Below are 20,579 nucleotides of genomic sequence, written 5' to 3' on the forward strand. Positions count from 1 at the left end.
TATGTATAAGGGGAAGAGTGAAAATAATCATATGGGAGGGAGAGTGGGAGGGTTTTGGGGAAGAGAGAAAGTGAAGCCCTTAAGAGATATTTTTTGTATCAGGTCCCAGACTTGATGGGGATATTTTCTTCAGAGAGACTAATCAAAATATCTTGTCAGTTCATCACTAAGGTAGTAGCAAAACTTTAGCATTTGAAGGAAGAATCATTCTTTATCCTTTTCTCATTTTACCCCATAGCAGATTCTTACCACTGCAAAAGATCTGGTAAAGAAAAAGAAGAAAAAAACAATAGGCAAGACTCACCTCCAGTATTATGTTTGCTTGGGGACTGTTGTTATATGCATAGGGCATTATTTTACTGTCAAGAGGAAGATTGCCTGCATTATCTGTGATAAACACTCAAAGCAATCAAATACCCTTTCATACATAAAGTCTGAAAATAGAGCAAAAAGGTAATGGTTCTAATACCTAAAGAAAGGCTTGTAAAAGATGCTTAAATTCTATAAATTGTTTTAATATCATGCACTAGGTGTGGGTTTATCTTAGTTACTATTCGTGTTTCCCTCCTGGTTTGGGGTTTGTATGTGTGTGTTGTATAATGAAGGAGTGCCCCAAGCTTTCCAAATTACTACTTGTCTGTAATTAATCATGGCTAGACAATTTGTCTCAGTTGCAACTCTCCCCACATGCCCTTCCCTTCCCCCTGCCCCATTCTCCAGCTATTTTTCTTTCCCCTGCCACCAGTTCACGTGCAGAATACTATATTTATGAAAATGGCTAAGTGTAGGAAAAAGGATCCCTGGAGACCCTGCAAAGTCTCTAAGAGCTGTCTGAGTATGCAATGGAGACTTTGTAAATCAGGTCCAAGGTAATTTGTTGCATTTTTATCTCAAATTGCTTCCAACAGTCTTTAAATTGAAATTAAAATGCTACATGGATTCTTTACACTAGAAGCATGACTTTACAAGTAAGCTTCCTTATGGGATTCAGATGGCCTTTTTTTCATATTTCACTGAAGAAGAAGAAATGTTTTACTGAGAAGAAATGGTTCTACATAAAGCAATATCTCAGGACAGCTAATAAGGTGTAGTCGTTTATCACAAGTACTATCTTTTGCTTGACTTTTGGTCAAGTGGAAGTTGTTTACCAGATTATGTTAAATGTAGATTGAGGTAAACAAAATCTTTCTTGAATTATGACTTGGAGCTGTTGCTTAAGTTATATAGTCACCTTTACTGAAACCTGAGCGTACATATATTTATTTTTGTAAATTATTTAAGACAAATCAAAGCCAAATGAAAACTAAGAAAAATCAAATTTCCAGGCAAACAGGCAAGTATAAAGATAATAAAATAAAATCTGCTGGTAGTGTTGAAAAAGGTGATTAAAAAATACTACAGGCCTGTTATCTGGTATAAGACCTGCTTAAAACAGATGGGCAAAATGTCCTAATTTACACAGACACTAACAAACTTCTGGAACTTGCTGCCAGAGGAGGCTGTACAAGCAGACATTAGTAGGTTCAGAAAAAGATTTAACAGATTCATGGAAAACAGGTCCATAAATGGATGCTGTAAGCACTGTGCACCGCATAACATTTTCAATGAAGAATGCAGTTCAGATAAGAGTATTGGGGAAGAACAGACAAATTCTTCCTAATTTTGGATATTGTTGTTTAACCACAGAAGGCTCTTAAGTTCCACACAGCAGTTGGCTCACTGAGATGAAGGAAAGAATTGGAAAAGTCCAAAATCTTATGGGTTGAGATAATGTCAGTTTAACAGGTAAAGCAAAAGCTGCATGCTTGAGTAAAGCAAAGTAAGAAACTCATTCACCACTTCCCAAGGGCAGGAAGACCCAGGAAAGCAATTATCTGTCATGTGTAATGACTATTACGGAGGTCAAACACCATCACCCTGAACACTATCCCCTTCTCCCTTCTTCCCCACATTGCTGAGTGCAATGCCATATGGTATGGAATATCCCTTTGGTTGGTTGGGGTCAGCTGTCCCAGATGTGTCTCCTCCCAAATTCATGTGAACCCCAGCCCACTTGCTGGATGGATGATGTGAGAAGCATGAAAGGCCTTGCCTCTGTAAGCACTGATGAGCAATAACAAAAACATCCCTGCATTATACTGTTTTGGTCACAAATCCAAAACGTAACACCATAGAAGCTACTGCAAAAAAAAATAGTTTCCTCCAGGATAAAACCAGTACAGACACGTTCAGATTCTGCAGAAGATTATGTGATCCAGCTGCCTGCAGTAGGAGAGAGCTGTCCTCAGTGACTGCAACCTTTTCTATGTTGCCTACACAGTCTTTGCTTATAGGTGGAAGTGATAGGCTTCTTGGTATCCCTACATTCATGAGGCAACTTTCCCCTGTTACTGTACTGTAATAAGTATGTGTGGATAAATACACACACAGACAAGAGGTAACAGTATCATAAAAAACACAAAAAGGTCATAAAGAAATTAATCTCTTGGATAAATTTGCATATCCTTGCAAAAAGGTCATCTGTCTTTTTAACAAGAGCACTACAAAAGAAGCCTAATTGAAATTAAATCAATTCTGAGAAATACATATGTGTGTGTTTACAAGCAGAGGGAAAGTATCCATATTTTGCTTGTACTTGACACCCAAATGTTTACAGAATGAATAAAGACGTCTGTTAATTACCTCTATGCTGCACCATTGCTTTAAATGTGCAGCATTTAGTTTCAGATAATTATTTCTGATGAATGGGGGTACATTTAAAATGTTTTATACTGGGATATTTAATTCTTCTTCTAACTAGAGGACTTTCACGATAATAGACCCCACTTTCCTTCCTTAGTAGATGTAGAAACATCATTCATTGTGTTTATAGCACACTTTGGAGATAACCCTTTAAGGTTTTGTTTCAGTTTTGCTTGGTTTTTTTAGCAATGGTTGTTACGAATTTCTTTTTCCATTTGTTTTTCGCATGGTTTGATGTTTGAAATAGCTGTTCAGTCCCCATCTACTTATCAGTTCCAGGATCATTTAAAGGATCTACCAAATGATGAGAACAACATAAAAAAAACCATGAATCTGATGCAGAAATAATTTTTAGACTACTTTTACTAATCGTTTTTCAGCTAGAAATAACTTTTCCGTATATTAGATAAGAAGAAAGAAAATATAATAATTTGTAGAGTCACTGATTCCAGCTTCAAACAGCAGTAGGTTAAGAAATCCTCATGTGGAGTAACGAGCTACAGATATACAAGCTACGTGGTATGTAAGAAAGGCTTAATAAAACTAGTCATCTGAGCTGATGGGGTAAGTGCCACTTTAAGAGAAGCATCACTGTTGGGGATTTGCCTTCTTCCACACAACCATGAAAGTAAAATGGGAAGCAATCTTCTGGGGCTCAGGCTGGAGACAAAAGTTGTACTATAGTTTAGTTCTCCAAGGACTGAAACTGAGGTCTTCTAAAGGGACACAGTTAACAGATTATGTGTAATACCAAAAAAAAAATTGTATTTCAAGAATGTAAAGTGATTATAGATACAGAAAGTAAGATATATTGTGGTTAGTACAATTAAACATTGAAGTCAGACAGAATAGAGAGACCTTACTGTAAAAAAAGGCTCAAATGCCTAAGTTTTTTTAAAAATCAGTAGAGATATGCTTTTTACAGAAAGGAAGTAAATAGCCAGATACTAACTTGGAATCTTAATAGTATGTGACATTACTTCTTTTCCCACATTTTGTCTTTTTATGAGCTACTTACATAGTTTATTATTTAGAAGAAGGCTGCTGGCATGCTTTTTTTTCTGTGTGATGTCTAGCAAGTAACTTAATTTTTCTTCCTCATCCAAAATGTCACCTGTGATATGGAAATAGGATAAGTGTAATTTTTTGCACAGAGCAGAATCCAACACACTTGAATACAACATTTTTCATGTAAGACAGCTTTAGATTTACTAACAAACTATTATACAGAAGCCCAAAAGTAAGACTAAAAGGACTCAGATATAATCTATATTAAGAATAAACAAGCCCAAATGAAAAAATAGTTTGACATAAAAAGACAAAAGGGAGGATAAGCATGAAAAATGCTTACCAGGAGATACAAATTTCAAAGACAGAACTAACCTACATATAGAACTATAGAATCCTTTAGGTTAGAAAAGACCTTTAACATCATCAAGTCCAACCATTAACCTAACACTGCCAAGTCCGCTCCTAGACTGTTTCCCTAAGCATCACATCTACATATCTTTTGTATACCTTCAGGGGTGGTGGCTCCACCAGCCTGTTCAAGTATTTGGCAATGCTTTTTGTGGAGAAATTTTTCCTGGTCTCCAATCTAAACCTCCTCTGATGCGATTTGAGGCCATTTACTCTTGTCCTAAAGCTTGTTTCTTGGAAGAAGAGACCTACACCCACCTTGCTACAACCTCCTTTCAGATAGTTGTAGAAAGTGGTAGTCTCCCTAAGCCTCTTGTTCTCCATGCTAAACACCCCCAGCTCCCTCAGCTTCTCCAAGGTATGATCAATATAAATCTTTTCCCAAAATATTTGGTGTCAAAACTACACAAGCAACTGAAGATGTGACCCTTATGTTCCCCATGGTGCCTGTATGTGAGGCACAGATTGGTTGTATGAGGTATGAGCACAGATGTGATGTAAAGATGAACACTACAGGAAGTTCTGGTGAAAGGGTAGGAGTAATGGTAGATGGTATACAATTGGATTTTAATGAAATTTTCTAGATGCAGTAAGTCCCGTGCTTCTTTCAGTTTTCTGGACCAAATTCAACACTAAGTTGTGCACTTCAGTACCTTATTGAACTCAACAGGCATATAGGGGCTGAAGTTAGAATTAATTATAGTCATCTGTTATTTTGTCATGCCATAGTCAATTATTTTTTTTAGGTCTTTCAGTCATACAAAATAAAACTGTCAAAGTTGTCAAGAACTCCAAGAAATGAAGCCTCCAAGCTGCTGCTCTGAGATTTTTATTTTTCTTCCAATACAGATCCTTGCACCTTAAAAGTCCTGCCAGAAATATATTTGGTCTGATAGTTGATAGGATATGATCCAAAGGCTTGTGGCTAGTCAGTAGAAGAGATAATTGCAAAGAATTAATAATTTATCTGCATAGATCTTGCAACAGTATATTCAGAACTGCAGATATTAAAAACACGCATTTTGTTAGATTACTGCTTCTAGTGTGCACACAGTAAAATGTTACCATTACTATAGTGCATTCAGATGTAGAAAAGTATGAATAAAATGCTTAGTGTTTTAAATTAGATAATTTTTGAAACAGGTGGTAATACTCAGTACCGTTCTTCATGATTTTCTTCCCTCAGAGCTAAGATAACTTGCTGTTTCATGGGAAGATTCAGCATCCATGAATGGATCATGGAATAAATGCAGGTTTCTCTTTGTCAAAGTGATATAGGAAGACAGACATTTAACTTTCTGGGCCATATTGAATAGCACATTTATTTTATTGTCCTTCAATTGATTACACCTGTTCAGAACAGAATTTTCTCATTTCTGCGTGGAAAAAGCATTTAAAACTTTATAAGAATGACTAGAAAGCTTTTTTGGCATTGTAGGTTATTTTTAATACTTTTATAAACAATTATTTTTCAAAAGAACTTTCAAATTTAAAATATTTTGAGATCAAAGTATCATACTGGTTTTAAATGCCAAATTAAATTGAACTAACAAAAAAAAAAATTTGTTTGAGCAAGCTGTCTGCCCTTTCCAATGTCAATTTTCCTTAGAAAATTCCCATATCATCTGTTTTCAGCTCTACATTCACAAGGGGACTTTCTTTACTTGGCTTCAGCTGAATCTCAAGCAATCTTGTCTCTGTAATCACACAAAGTGGAAGGGGCATCCCAATTCAGCCTTTCTCCTAAAGGACATGTCACCTATGTTCCCTGACTTACTTTAAAAAAATTGAAAATGAGACAGAAAATTAATGAAATTGCTGACAGATGCAAAGATCAATTACAGCATGGTAGGATTCCTAGACTTCATTCTTAAAATATCTTGATATAGAAATAAGAAAAATTAACAGTCAAGTCAGAGGAGTTGCTGGACCTCAGAAGAAGAGATCCCTAGATTTCTTTTATTTCTTGGAAAGAACACTAAAGAAATGAAGTTTGTAAGAGGAACTGCTCTGCTTGAAGGAGACACTTTCTGTCTCCATTGTTTTGTTGAAAGGAGAGTATGAGCAAATACTCAGAAAAGGCAGATTTTTCCCAGAAATTGATCCATATTGTTCAAAAGAAACCAGAACTCCATTTGCTATGTCCATTATTCACCTTTTGCTGTGGTTATTCAGTTTCTTACAAACTCCTATTTGACAGAAAAGTCAAGTCCTTTCAGACAAGAGAACTTATAGAGCCAGTTTCAATTATCTCAGTCTCCTTCCTGATGGATTTTTTAAATGAGACACATTTCTTACCAATTTCTCGCTGTATCTCACTTCATATCCCTGGTACCCATGGAATTGGGAAGTGTCATGTTAGCATTGGCATATCTTCTGGTCCTCAAGGTTCCTTCACAAGAGGTTTCTGTGTCTCATCTCTTGCGGGACAGAGAAAAGGGAAGAAATGGAGCAGACTTCCTGTCAACTTCTTAACTCAGAAACTCTCACCAAACTGCTTACACAAATTTCATGGGGATACAGTTTCAGCTTCAGGCACCTTAAATTGTTCACTTCAATCCCACATGTCTGGTCATACTGGTCAATGGTTTTTAGACACTGAGTTTAGAAGACTTGGGGTGTTTTAAGGTTTTTGTTTAAAAAAATCAAGATGTTATTAACTTTTTCAAAATAGACATTAGCAAGCTTTTGAATTATAGACTGTATGCTTTACAAAGTAATCATTGTCTAATCACCGTTAAAGCATATAATCTACATATAATGTTTATAATTATTTAAATTATTGTCCATTTAATTATGAGGATTTGTGTTATGGGTTTATGAGATTTTAGAGGTGTATAAAGGAGTAAATTTATTTCCTAATGTTTTAAATTTTAAAGTTTATTCGTATTAGAGGTCAGAGAAGGGATAGACTGTGTAAAGTGAAAAAGGAGATCTAAGTCTCAATCCCAGAAAGAAAACGTGAATTAAACATGTCTTTAAATGGCTAATTTAAACTGGTTACTTTTTCAAAGAAGCTTTGGAGTTCATAAAGTAACTTAAGCAACTCATGCTAAATGGAAATTTTTTGTCCATTGTCATTGAGGGTGTCTTAAATTTGTTCGTCATTCTTCTGGTGGGACTATTGATGAATATGGTGTTTGTTTATTAAATTAATTTAATCTATTGTATTCAATCCTTTGTAATTTCTAAACAGTGGTTACTTATGAATGCTGCACCATCAGCCTTATATCTTTGGTATAATTGATCTTTACTAATAGAATTCAAAGTATGGATTTATGTTAGTAATTTGGGTGCTGGGATTAGATGGTCTTTCACCAAATTGTTTAGATTTTCAGGGGGTGAGTGCTCTCACAAGGAAAAAAATTTATGTGTGCTAGACAAGAAGTTTAACTGCGTTAAGATCAGTCTTAAGTGTAAAAGTTTCTTCTTTTGCTGTTGGAAACAACATATTTCATAGGATCTTATCCTGTCCAATGCTGGTGTGTTAAAAAAAAAGAAACAATACAATACAAAACAAGACAAAACAAAAAAACCCACCAAACAAAACCAGCAAAACTCCTTTACATTGAGTTATGACCTTCTTTCAGTTTTTATGACCCTGTATAGTAATGAGAAATTTTCCATAACACCCCTTGTCAGACAAATCAAGGGTGAGTCATTAGCTCCAACTTAACGTATAAAGGTATCTGAGGTGACAAGACATGAGAAAGGGACAAGAGAACTGTAAGAATCCCTGAGAACAGCAAAATCAAGTTGAAATAAAAACTTTTGGCCTAGAGTTTATGGTTGGCAGTTTATAATTCCAAAGAGCCCTGGGTACAAGGTGAATCTAAAAGTATGGTTTTTATACTGCATAGTATGCACATTAAAAAGTTAGCTAAACTTTATCAAAACGTTTCAAGAGTTCTGCTTTAATCCTAGCTTTTGTTTGCTCTTGTTTTTAATCCTGTTAATTAGAGCTTGTATATTTCCAAGTAACTCAATTCCAGATTATTAAATCTGATGCCAAACTTGCATTGTTCATAAAAGTATCTGTAATATTAGTTCTTCTTAGCGGTTTTAATATAAATAAAATTCCTGCCAGATATTTTTGGAAGAGAGAAAATACCAATACTTGACACATCTGTATCCTTCACAGTGTTTTTTACAGGCATTCATTTGCAGATAGTAGCTGGACCAAACTCCTTATTCAGATTATGGAAATGCAGGGATTACCACAGCGGTGCTTGCGTACTAAAAAGCTGGGTCTTGTGAGAGGCGGACAATTATATACTTGAAATGGGCACACTTGGTAGTTAGTGTTCTTCAAACCTCTGCTAATAACTAAATAATATGTGTTTAACACTACAGTTTCAATCCAGTAGGTGTTTTATTTGCATTCTCAAAACAATTTCAGTTCCCCGACTTACTAAACCATATCTTTTAAAACTGAATCCATTCCTACCTGTAGTATGTTCTTTATTTGTTCTTTGTAGGCCTGGACTGATAATTAAATGATGCCTAAAAAAATCAGAGAAGACAAATAACTGCAGTATCAGAAGTCTGGTTGTATTAAATTGTTATATAAACAAATTAATAGTGATACAGAATCTTATCATTACTTTGGATATGTCATTTGCTGATATATGCATAATGTATTTCTTTTTTACATGCCAGAGATTGCTTATAAACAGTAAGTAGATGATCATAATCAAAACAATGATGAATCTCCCACTAATATCTGCTATTTTCATTCAAAGGCACCCTGAAGCACTTTACAGGCTGTTATATATAGGAAAAGAAATTAGGAATAGAAAATTACACTGAGATTTCATCAATATCTCCTGGTAATAATTACAGGATTTGATCAGATTCATTCATCTCCCATTTGGCTATTAATAGGAATATGACACACTCTGAATTCAATCTTTATTCTCTTGAGGGGATTTTCTTTGGTGAGGAAAAACTTCAGAGACTTTCTCCACCCTCTTAATGTGCAAAGTCTTTAAATACCGGCAGAAGCATTATCACTTGCAGGAATTGAGTGTTCCAGCTGTGATTATTTCTAAGTGTGTAGTACAAAGTCAAATATAATAACCAGCCTTTGGTTTAAAACTTTTTTGACTTTGTGAGCACTGATTAGTATGTCCAGAGGAACTACAAGCACCTTAGAAAAGCATAACAGAGCCATTCAGTCTCTGAATCTATTTATCTTATTGGTGCGTGTGTGGGCCAAAAATTATCATTGTCCCACTTTTGTTAAGAGGGAAAGAAGGTTCTGCTGGAGAAAAGAAAACACATTTCTCTCGACTCTTAGTCCAGTATCCTAGCCCCCAGTAGTTTCAGTGCAGGGTAGAATGCATTCACTACAGTGATGAGACAAGTAAGCAATTAGCAAAAAATAAAGCTATTTCTGAAAAGAACTCTGACATTTAATTTTATTGGCATGGTAATAGTTTTAAAGTGACCATATCGCTAAGTGCATAAGTAAAATATTAAAATGAGTAGAAATATGTTCAGAAAAGAGGGAGAAAATTGTTACTGCTCCTTTTTTTTTCCTTCAAAGAAGGTTAAAGCTATTGGTGACAGGAAAAGTACTGACCTTTAACATTCTTATTTGGACCTGAAATATTAACTCTTTTTGTGAGAAAGGAAAAAAAGAAGAGAAATGCCAATAGTTTTCTTTTTACCATTCTTTGAAGAATTCCTTATTTTAAATAGATATGTCCAACTTTAAAGCATTTTTTGAAAGAGTAAAAATCATCAGAGAAAGCCAGTCTCAGAGGAAAACCTCAGAAAGAGTAAAGTGATGACCTACATTTATCCTCTATTAGAAGGGAGTGGGTCCCATGGATGCAGTCTTTAACAGCGATGAAGATTAGGTCTACATACCTGGCTTTGTTATTCACTTTTTTCTTTCCTAAATGGAAAGTCCTTTAATCTTTCTTTTCTTACATTTCTTGTCTCCAAATTGATGAAAAGGATACCTTTGTAAAGGGCATGGCAATCTGTGGATGAAAAGTACTGTGCTACAAGCTAGCACAATCGGCAGGATCTCCATTTTCCTTCCATTCTAGCAATCTCCTGTAGCAACCTCACCATAATAGCTCCTGGTATAGCTGTGTCCAAGCAAAGAGGGTTAATGATCTCAGCAATACAAAGGGTCATATAATACAAAGGGGAAAGGCAGGTTCTCTGAAGGGGAAGAACATACAAATTAAGGAAAACAGTCATCTGCTCTTTGAAAAACTCTAGTAATTAAATGTCTAATTACTCTCTTCATCAGAGGGAACAAACACAAGTTCCGATGAACTGTTGTTGGAAAATGTGATGGTTATTTTAATTACCTTAGTCATGCTTTTTTTTAAAAGAATGTCGTGCCTTCCATTCCTTCAGATGGACCCAGTAAGGATGATAACAGGAGACACCACAGAAAAACACTACTGTGCTACTGGAAGACACTGATCATTACCACAGATCATGCAGATCCCTGCTGTGCTGCCCATTTATTAGCAATGTAGTGAGTCAGATCTTGGAGTCATCCAAGTTAGGGACGAAAAAGACTTTCATTTTCCCAAAATCATTACAAGTTCCTGGTTATAGTCAGACTGTGTAGTTTAGATAGCTTTTCTGGATCCTGAATTCATCCTTCATCTTATGGTATTTTTGAACAAAGGAATTGATTTTTTTAGATCAAAAAGTTGCTTACTTTAGATACTCAATTACATGGCAGGGTAGAGCTAAAAGGAAAGAGGGAGGGGAGGGAAAGAGATAAATAGATGGATTTCTTTTTCTCCCTCTTGCTTTTTTTTGTGTCAAAAAGTATAGTCCTAACATTATGTATGGGGCATTTTTTCCTATGTGGATAGTTTATCTTCCTATGTGCGTGTTTTTATCAAAAAAACAAAACCAAAAAACCAAAAACCAGCCCAAACAAAACAGAACAAAGATCATAAACCAACAACAACAAAAAAAAGAAAAAAACAACTACCAAAACCACACACAAAAAAAAAAAAAACAGCTGAGAAACAGAGTACCTAATTAAATTTGGGTTATTTCATTTTCTGTCAGGAAGAAACAGCATTCAGCAAGCCGGCTGAATTCAGCTCTTGAAATAATAAAGGAAAAATGTTTTAATAGTTGTAACTAGTGATTTGGTCTAGGCATGGAAAAGCACTAGGTTTCTTGCTGCAGTTGAAATGAGGAGCTTTAAGACATGACTATAAATTGAATTCTAGTGATCTTGCTAACTAAAATGGGGTTTGAGCCGTATACTCACAGTTAGATTCACAAGTTTAGATTTTTTTTAATTTAGGCACTTACTATTAGAAATAACAGGGCCTAGATAAGAAGCCTGTTGAGATAATTAGTCTTTAATTTCTCTTTTTTTAACACAACTATAGAAATGTTAAATATACAGGAAGCACTGTTTGCTTGATATGCAGAGGTTGTGTTGTTAGGATAGTAACTGGCAGGAACTAAATTAAAGCAGATACACTTCTAGGATGCATAAAGATTTTTCTCCCTTTCAGAAGTCAAGGAGATCTGCAGCAAAGTGATCAAGTACTCACTCCAGCCCAGCTGAGTCCAGGATTGGCCAGAAAGCAAGCAGCTACTCTGAATGTGTTCCTTGTAGCTGCTATCCATCTTTTTTTCCAGTGAACAGGCAGTGTTACTGGTCAAACTGATGTAATTTGAGACAGCTTTTTAGAGAGTAACAGTGTACTGATGTAATTGCTGCATACCTATTCTTTTCGTGCTTAGACTGGTGAACAATAATAATAATCAAGGAAAATAATTTAATACACTTCACAGTGGCTTTCGTTTTCTCTCTGTGTAATTCAGGAGAAAAGACACTGGAATGTTGTCATACAAAGAGCACCTACCAGTGAGTCAGGTAGTCGTCGGAGATGTTGACCGGCCTGGGTCTGAAGCCAAGGTGTCTGTGGGTCCCGTGCGCTGTCAAGGAGATCGTAAGTTGTCTGATTTTCTTCTACTTCTTCTACTCCTGGGTAGAAGCTAATTTGAATAGTGGTAACTTTGTAGATACCCTATGCAAATTTAGAGACATGACTGCCTACTCAAGAGACCTTTTCCTATGAAAGCATGATGTGATTTGAGAAATTTTGTCAATGAAATACGCATATAGTGGCTTATCTTTGCATTTAAAATATTTATATTTGTCTTTACTTTACGGTTAATGTAGCAACTTTGATTACTCAACTAGGTTTATGTAGATATGTGCAGTAATACAGATTGCATAAGAATATCTCTCAACACCTGTGCTTCTGTTGGGTGCTCTTGTCAGTGTCATTATCATGGCTAAGCGTATCATTGTAAACTATGCTTATGTTATATAAATAGTAGCATGATGGCAAAACTTACCACTGTAAGCTCTGTTTACAGGTGTAAAAATTTTGACAAGATTGTTATCAAATGGTAACTGTATCAAGACTAGATGTTTCCTTGTAAAGCACTGGGAGTTTTTTGTAGTAGTCTCTGATTTCCAGGCTGAGTGCTCATACAAGATGCATATTCTCCAGTCTGATTAGCAGATGATAGAGTAAATCAGTATAATGGATAAATTTCCACTTCACGCACAAAAAAAAGGTTGAGAAGCAGTGAGAAGGATTGTACTTTTCGTTCAATCTGTTTTATATTTCAGGAGGTGAAATTCACCACCGAAGGCAGAGCAACAGCTTAAGGCCCTTCTAAATCACACTTCAAAAATTTAAGCTTTGTGCAGCTGGTACACATATTATATTTGTCCTCTGTGTTTGAAGGTCATTCCATTATAGGCGGTGCAGAAAGGAAAGTTGCCTGATTTAATTTAAAATAACTAAAATTTGCATGGTCTATAAAGAATACAAAACCCATCTGCAGATGCTGGTAAAGAGTACTATAAAATCAGCCTATAAGATTGCAGTGATGGAAATATTGAAAGGGTTGGCATAATACCTGCAGATTGGTTAGAACAACCTGGCTCTAAGCAGCATCTAACACTGCACAACAGGGATGAGTATGGTTGTCCTTCCTCTTCTGCCCTTTTACAGATACATGTTTTCTATCTGCACGTTTCTAAGTACTTTGCAAAGGAGGTCAGTATCGTTATCTCTGCCTTAAGCTAAAGTAATTAATCCCAACTGAGAGGAAATCACATACTCAGAGTCATCCTGCAGGACAAGTACAAATGAGAGCTTTCTGTGTCCCAGTCCAGTGCCTCAAAACCTTAGGCCATTGCTTGGTGATAGAACTGAATGCGTTTTGCCTCTTTTTCTGTTTATGGTCTTTCTGGGCTGTGCAAATGATCCCTCCAGCTTTTGTTTATGAATCTGATGCCTAATGAGCAGAAACAAATATCATGGGATGTTTGCAAGGTTTCACATCATCTATTTGTTGCTTGTATTTAGGGTATTTGACTAATCACAGGTCAGTTTGTGTTTGTGGCTCAGCTATGTTTGATAAACATAGGCTCTTACAACTGATGATAAAGAAATAACAAATAGCATTTTTCTTGCATCTGTATTCCTCATATTCTGAATCTGAGTGTTTCCAGAAATATCAGTCTCTAAAATGTGAGCCATTTCTAAATATTAGTATAAATGAAACCTCGTTTGAGCAGGCAATAGCCTTTATTAGAGTGTGACTGTGTGACACAGCCATTTGGGAAACTGAAGGGGTGTCTTCCTAACATCCCGATTAATTTAATTTTCTCTATGAACTTTACAGAAATGATTTGTAGTTTCAAAGAAACTTTACCTATGAATAAATTTTAATTTATTTCCATGACCATATATTATTGTCAAAAAGCTGTTATAAGTTTTCTTACAGGAGATAATATAAACCCCAGCCCTTTGCAGTTAGTAAAAGCTCCCATTTTATATTCTCAGTGCATTTACTAAGCATTTCCCTTTGTATTCTTTCTTGAAAATATACAACAGCTCCTGTACCCCAAATACTACTGTCTCACCTTTTGGAAAACAAGGTTTATGCCCTAGGGAAATTTCTAAAATTTAAAGCTATACACTTGTTCTAAATTAGAAGAAAGATCTGAAGTGCTTAATTTCTGGGAAAGGATTAAAAAAAAAAAACCTGAACAAACACCACAAACCAATTGATTCATTTTTCATGTATTACATGCATCAAAACCAACATTATTACTACTAGAGATGTTGAGTCTTGTCACAGCACAGTTCATATGTTCAGTTCAGTTGCATGTGTAAATGAAATTCAGTTACAGTAATGAAGACTGGCAAAGAAATGCAGATTTTTGGTCTGCTTAGAAGGAAGGTGGAAAAGGTAAGAGTGCCTAACCAGTCAAACAAAAATTTACCTATTTGGAACAATTTCTCATTGTGGTCACAGAATCTGCCAGTACTGTGACAGCTTATATCACAGTAAGTGGGGCCTTGGATGAAATATCCAAGATGTCTCTTTCCCATTTGCTGTCTTAGTGCTGAGGTATGCTTTCTAAGTATCTAATGATTTTTCTAAGTAATGATCTCCCGGGAAAGAAGACTTATCCAATTTTATGAAGAACGAGTGTATAACCAGGATATGAATTTGGTAGGGCTTTTTGGCATTGTATTGCAATGATCCAAAGATCAAGCAGAGATTTTGAGCAAATGTCAAGTCTACCCAGATTTAAAGCAAAGCTGTCCTTCCTGACCACTGCTGTGTGAACATTGTACTTACAGAATGGCAGTGGCACTTTATAAACAGAGTTGCAAGATCCTCTAAACTTGAACTGGAATTAAAAGTGTAAATAGTGAAAATCAGCCCTGAGACTCCATAGTAATATTGGATAAGGAAGGGAACTACTCTTGTTTTCCCTCAAGTGAGGGTGTTCTGTGTAGGATCTAGAAAAAAAGGCCAACATAGTACCACTAATTAATCATCTTTACTTTTCATGTAACTTAGAGACACTGATTAAAATCACTTTACAGAACCTATTGCAGTTGTACTAATACTTATGCAATAGGACCTGAACTCCTCAGCCCCACTGCATTTAGCCTTGGCCAACCAGTAATAGAAAGGCCTTTTCCATCTCTTTATGCTATTCCACTGTAATGCAAAGGGGCACCTTGAGCCTTCTCCCTTTAGAGAAATACACAAGTATGTTGAGGGTTTTTTCCTGTCTAAGCTCAGCCTGAGGTGGTAGATGTAGGCTGCAAAAATGGATCTGGTAATTTCTTTTGAAACCAAACTAAAGAGCTTAGCTTACTGTGTTTGGGCTATTGTTACAGAGATTTCATCAATAATCATATTGAATCAAAATTACTTTTGTGACTTCTGGCACCTTCTCAAGATTTTTTTTCATTCCCTCTAGGAAAATACCAATGTTCACAAAGCTCCTATATTTGTAACCTGCTAAGAGTATCCTTTTCCCAAGGACTTCCAAAGATTTTGATTTGAGTCTGCTGTTTATAAGCCCAGAGGGGAATAGACTGACTATTCTGCTCTAGATTTGCTTTTCTCCTTGAGTCTATTTTCCTTTTGTCCCATTTCCACTATAACGAAGACAGAATTTGAGGGGGAGATGTCTTTTACACAGCTCAGATTTATGGGTTTTTTCCATCTCCTCTGCTGTTCCGTTTTTATCTTCCCAGTAAGACTTTGATTTTCGAGCCATGAATCATTTTTTTGTGTTTCACTTCTATTATCTTTAATCTTCAAAACATGGAGGACAAAGCCCCTGCATTGACTCTGGTTTTTTCTAAGCTAGGTTTGCATGAAGACCTGTATCAGCAGTGTTCATGTAGAAACTTCAGTGACAGACCAAAAATGTCTGACAGATGACAGAAATTCAGGAGCAAATCAAAACGCGGTTCTTACATCGGTGCATTGATTTTGTTTGTGCATGTGTGCCTATGACTCTGTGTGTGTGTTCTCAGGGGAAATAAACCTCAAGTTTTTTTATTCAGTGATTTTGACAATGACTCATCATTAGTGCTTTCATTACTTGGTGCTTTGTTTCTTTCACTTCTAAATATCACTTCTGACTTTACTCTTGTACTTCCTTTTAGAATGTTCCATCTGAGTTGGCTTATTTATTCAAACAATGGTTCAGACCTGAGCATTTTTTGTGACTCTGGGTTTGTATTAAAACTACTCTATAGTTATCTAATCCAGACAGCCACTGCCAGGCAGATATCCTTGGTAAGGTGTGTTTCTGTATTCCTTAAGTACTTCTTATACATCACATGTGCAGGCTGGTGACTCAGAATTGTTACTTGTGGTGAAAATAAATTTACTGTTTCATGTGCATGCTTAGTCCATTTTCACTATATAGTAAATTAAGGACACTTTCAACATCCTGAGCTTGTTTTTCAGTGGTACCACCTGAGTTTCAGGAAAAAATAGCACACATTAAACCTATGAACAAGGTCAATTCTCTAGTAGGATATGCAATGTATTGTCAGTCAGATCTGTAGTGATGTTACTGTTACATACATAGGTAAGGTAAACTGGAGAATGTCTCAGAAAACAAACAAACTAAAAACAACCTGTTTGAATTATTAGAAGATCCAACCAGAATTTCAGTAGAAACTTTTTACTCCTACTGTTTCTTAGACAACGTTCTAGTAATATAGTGACTCAATTTACAGATTAATGGAAATGGAAACACTGTATCAAATTAAAATTAACATCAATGAAACCCCCTACCAAAAACCAAACCCTGAGTGCTTGCAGAAAAATAAAAAAATTCGGGGTTTGAAACTTCTGAAGCAATGATTCCACAAGATGCTTGTGTGATGGGATTACTCATCTGAAATTTAGGTAATTCCTATCTGACATGTTGATTACTTCTCTGACATTCAGGTTAGAAAACCAATTAAAATCTCTGCATTTTTTCTACATTTCCCTATTTTTTTGCTTGCATTGCTAGATATATCTATACACTTTTATGTTTTTAATTTCCTATGGCTTTCAAATCAATTGTGATAAGTTCATTAGGGTAAATACAGATCAAAACTTGATCAATGTAAAAGTTTAATTTTTTCCCCCAGTAACTGTAGCTGCCTTCAGTACACGTGAATATTTGTCTGCTGAATTTCCACATCTATTACACCAAAATGTCTTTATGTGCTGCACTGGACTGCATTGTGCAATTCAAGTGGAATACAGATTCATCCAAAGAACACCAAGACATTGTTCTCACTGCTTATCACAGTCATTCATTTCAGTGCTATCAGCAAAATAGGAGAGACAAAAGTTTCCTTCCAATAAAAGCACTCCAACAACCAAGAAGTACTAATTCAGACTGATTTGATTTTTTCAGCAGATTTTGTTGATAAAACAACAGTCTTCGCTTAGGATTTGGGTAGGGATCATCCACTTTAGTTAATCAAACCACTGTAATTGTTCTTCATATGCAATTGTTTTCCTCAGAACCCAAGAGAAAAAAAATGACCCATTAGGTCATTTTTCTACAATTTTTTTAAGTAAACAAATCCACTCTTTTCCAGTTGTTCGATATCTGATTTAAATAATGTCATTTCCCTTTCTTAAGTCTATCATTTTCCCTTCACCTTTAACCCTATTTCATGCTGCATAATTAAATTTTCCTGTGAAGTTTAATGAGAGTTTATCTTCCTCTTTGTGCAGAAATGTTTTCTCCAGCAAGCAGTGCTTGAATGCCTTCCTGCAGAGTCTTTATATTTCTAAGAGAACTCTTTATTTTCTCACCTCTCAGGAAAACAGACTGTGGCTGAATGTCTCATTCAAGCATAGGCTGTTTCTGGCCATTTGAAAACAGGAGCTGGAAAACCTCCATTGTTCATATGAATTTAGGGCATCTCTGTCATGCTGAAATATGCCAAGGAATTTGAAGATGGACATAGGATAACATATTTCCCCTTGTGGCTTCTTTTACATGTGTTCTCATATCCTTCCTGAGCAGCAAAGTGCTCCAAGTGCTGGTCTTTGGCTGGTACCTTTGTCATCCTTTTTAATTTGCAATCAGTTCTCAGAAGCCCTATAATTACAGTCAAAAATTATTCTCTGATGTCAGACATCAAAAATCTTTGAGTATAATGTATAACTTACTGTTATGTAAGTTTTCAACAAGATAAGCTCTACCTTATATGATCCATGGTGGACAGTATCAAAATGAGAAGACATAATGTCTCTGAAATTGCAAATCAGCCTGGAATTGTCTTGAGGTTTGGGGGATGGGGAGTGGTAGGCAGTGCGAGCAGCATTCAAACACGTATTGGAATTATTTAAGTTCCAAAAATATTTTCTTATTTTGTGATAATACTTAATCTTGGCTAATCATTCTAGATTCTTTTCTGCTACTCCTTTCTATTTGAACAACAGGAGATATTTTGGCCTAGATATTTGGGAGAAGTTAGTCTCTAGAGCACTCTAAGATTCATTGAGAGCTCTTTCTACATGCCACCCTGAATGTAAGGTTTCTTTTATATTATCTCAAAAACCCACAAGGAATTGGTAAGATTAATGATTTATAAGCTGCTAACACTTCTACAGTAAATCACCTTTTTCTGAGGTTTATAATATGGCCATAAAATTCTCTTTCAATTCAAACTTTGTATACAAGTGTATTCATGGCATACATACTTGTAGAGTGACACAGTTTTAACATAGAATCATATTGACTCATGGGTTATATATGAATATTTTCTAATGTATCCCACTCATTTTCGGGTTTTGTTCTGTTTCCTTTCTGAAAGCAAACCCTACTCCTCTCACAGAGCGGGAAGCACAGGTCACTTAAAATTTAGCCATTGTCCTATTGGACACATCTTTTTATGTCTGGCTGAAGCAACAGGATACCTGCAAATAATGCAAGGGAAAAAAGGAAAAGTAGAATCAAAAATATGATGTAGGCACATTAGGAAAAACTGTGTCCCTTACAGTTTGTACCATATGTACATCAGTAACCCAAGGTAAAAAGGAGAAAAGAAAAAAAAAGACCTTTATATGGACCTAATATTGTTAGAACATATGGAAAAGAGATCATTTTAACTGCAAGCATTGATTCTTGATGCTGTTTGACCCCTTTGTTTTTAATCCTTTTCCATCTTTGCCAAGATCTGGTAGGGTCTGGTTTGGTTCAAAAGAGTGAGATTTATGACACTTTTGCCTAGTACCTGGTAGTGTATGAAAATATTATAGATTATCCTGTCATTCAGTGTGTATTTTCATTATGAATGCAATTTACATTGTTGGAGATTTTTCCTTAAGTTCATGAAGGCAGTATGCTCTGAGTATCTGTTTTGAGGGGAAATGCATTTCAGCCTGTTCATTTTTACTATGTACTTTCCTCTCAGTTACTTTTTCTGTGTACCCTCTACTGTCTTTTAAAATGACAGTTACATCTGTTTTACATGTATGTGGAATTTAGGTAGGAGGAATAACAGAATTCCGCAATTTATATCTCCGCACTTCCAAGATTCATCAAGTGTAAACCAGACCGTAAACCCAGTTTAAGATAGGAATAGACCTGTCTATTATTAATAAATTCTCATATGCATTCAATTCTGCCTAAATGTATATGTTGGTATAAGCTACAGAAGATAGTTCATTCGAAAATCAATGAACTAATAAATTTTACTCATTTTACATATTTGCTGTAGTAATTAAAACATATGGCAATTGATGCCCATAGTCAATTCTCCAGCTGACCATAAAATAAAAAAATAGTGAAATTCCATAGGGGAGTTATGAGCTTTATGTTTCAGAGATACAGAATTCAAATGCAATTAAGATCTAATTTTATTCAAATTCTCCTCATTATTATGATTATATCGCAGTTAATTCTACCTTCTTTCATGAAAAAAAGAAGTATATGAAGAATTTCATGTAAAGTATTGTCTCTTGATTCCTGGGGAATTTAAGCAAGAGTCGTTAGTCTGATAGATGACATACAGTAGCTGATCATATTAAACTCAAATCCTCTTAAAGTTATGCTTTAATTATAATTTCAAACATTTTACTATCTTTGTGACTATAATGCATATTACTATCTTATCACTTCTTACCTACAGCAAAGTAAGAATAGCAATGGTGCAGGGTACAAAATCCAAAACTAAAAAGATGAAAGAATTCCCACAGTGTATAGAGAAGTGATGAGAAGGAGATGTCAGTAAAGCAATAAGGAACTAGAAGAACCTGTGACTAAACTGAGGATTGAGAAGTTTCTGGAATCCTGTCAACTACACCTACAAATTTACAGCCACCTTTAAATTTCAACCCATAAGTCTGAGCAATCTTAGAAATTAGGTACAACATGGGGGGAATTATCTATATTCATTTTTTAGGTTGAACTCTTTCTCACTTTAATTCTTTTGGCCTGCATATTCCTGCAGCACTGACTGACATTTTAAAGAGCAGAAAAAGGCGAAAAATGATTGAAGGTGAGGTAGAGTGAGGTGAGTCTCGTTCATTGCTATGTGTAAGTTATGCAAATT

General features: G+C 35.5%; 1 protein-coding gene across 2 annotated transcripts in view; it reads left to right on the forward strand.

Moving 5' to 3' along the window:
- Positions 1-20,579, forward strand: part of CNTNAP2 (contactin associated protein-like 2) — a 1,033,702-nt gene that overhangs the window by 846,585 nt on the left and 166,538 nt on the right. For both annotated transcript variants that reach the window (XM_017822277.1, XM_017822284.1), the window contains one exon: positions 11,989-12,116. In XM_017822277.1, coding sequence (XP_017677766.1) covers positions 11,989-12,116 — 128 coding nt within the window. The remainder of the gene's footprint in view (positions 1-11,988; positions 12,117-20,579) is intronic.

This window comes from Lepidothrix coronata, unplaced genomic scaffold (assembly GCF_001604755.1).
Source record: "Lepidothrix coronata isolate B3197 unplaced genomic scaffold, Lepidothrix_coronata-1.0 Scaffold3, whole genome shotgun sequence".
NCBI lineage: Eukaryota > Metazoa > Chordata > Aves > Passeriformes > Pipridae > Lepidothrix > Lepidothrix coronata.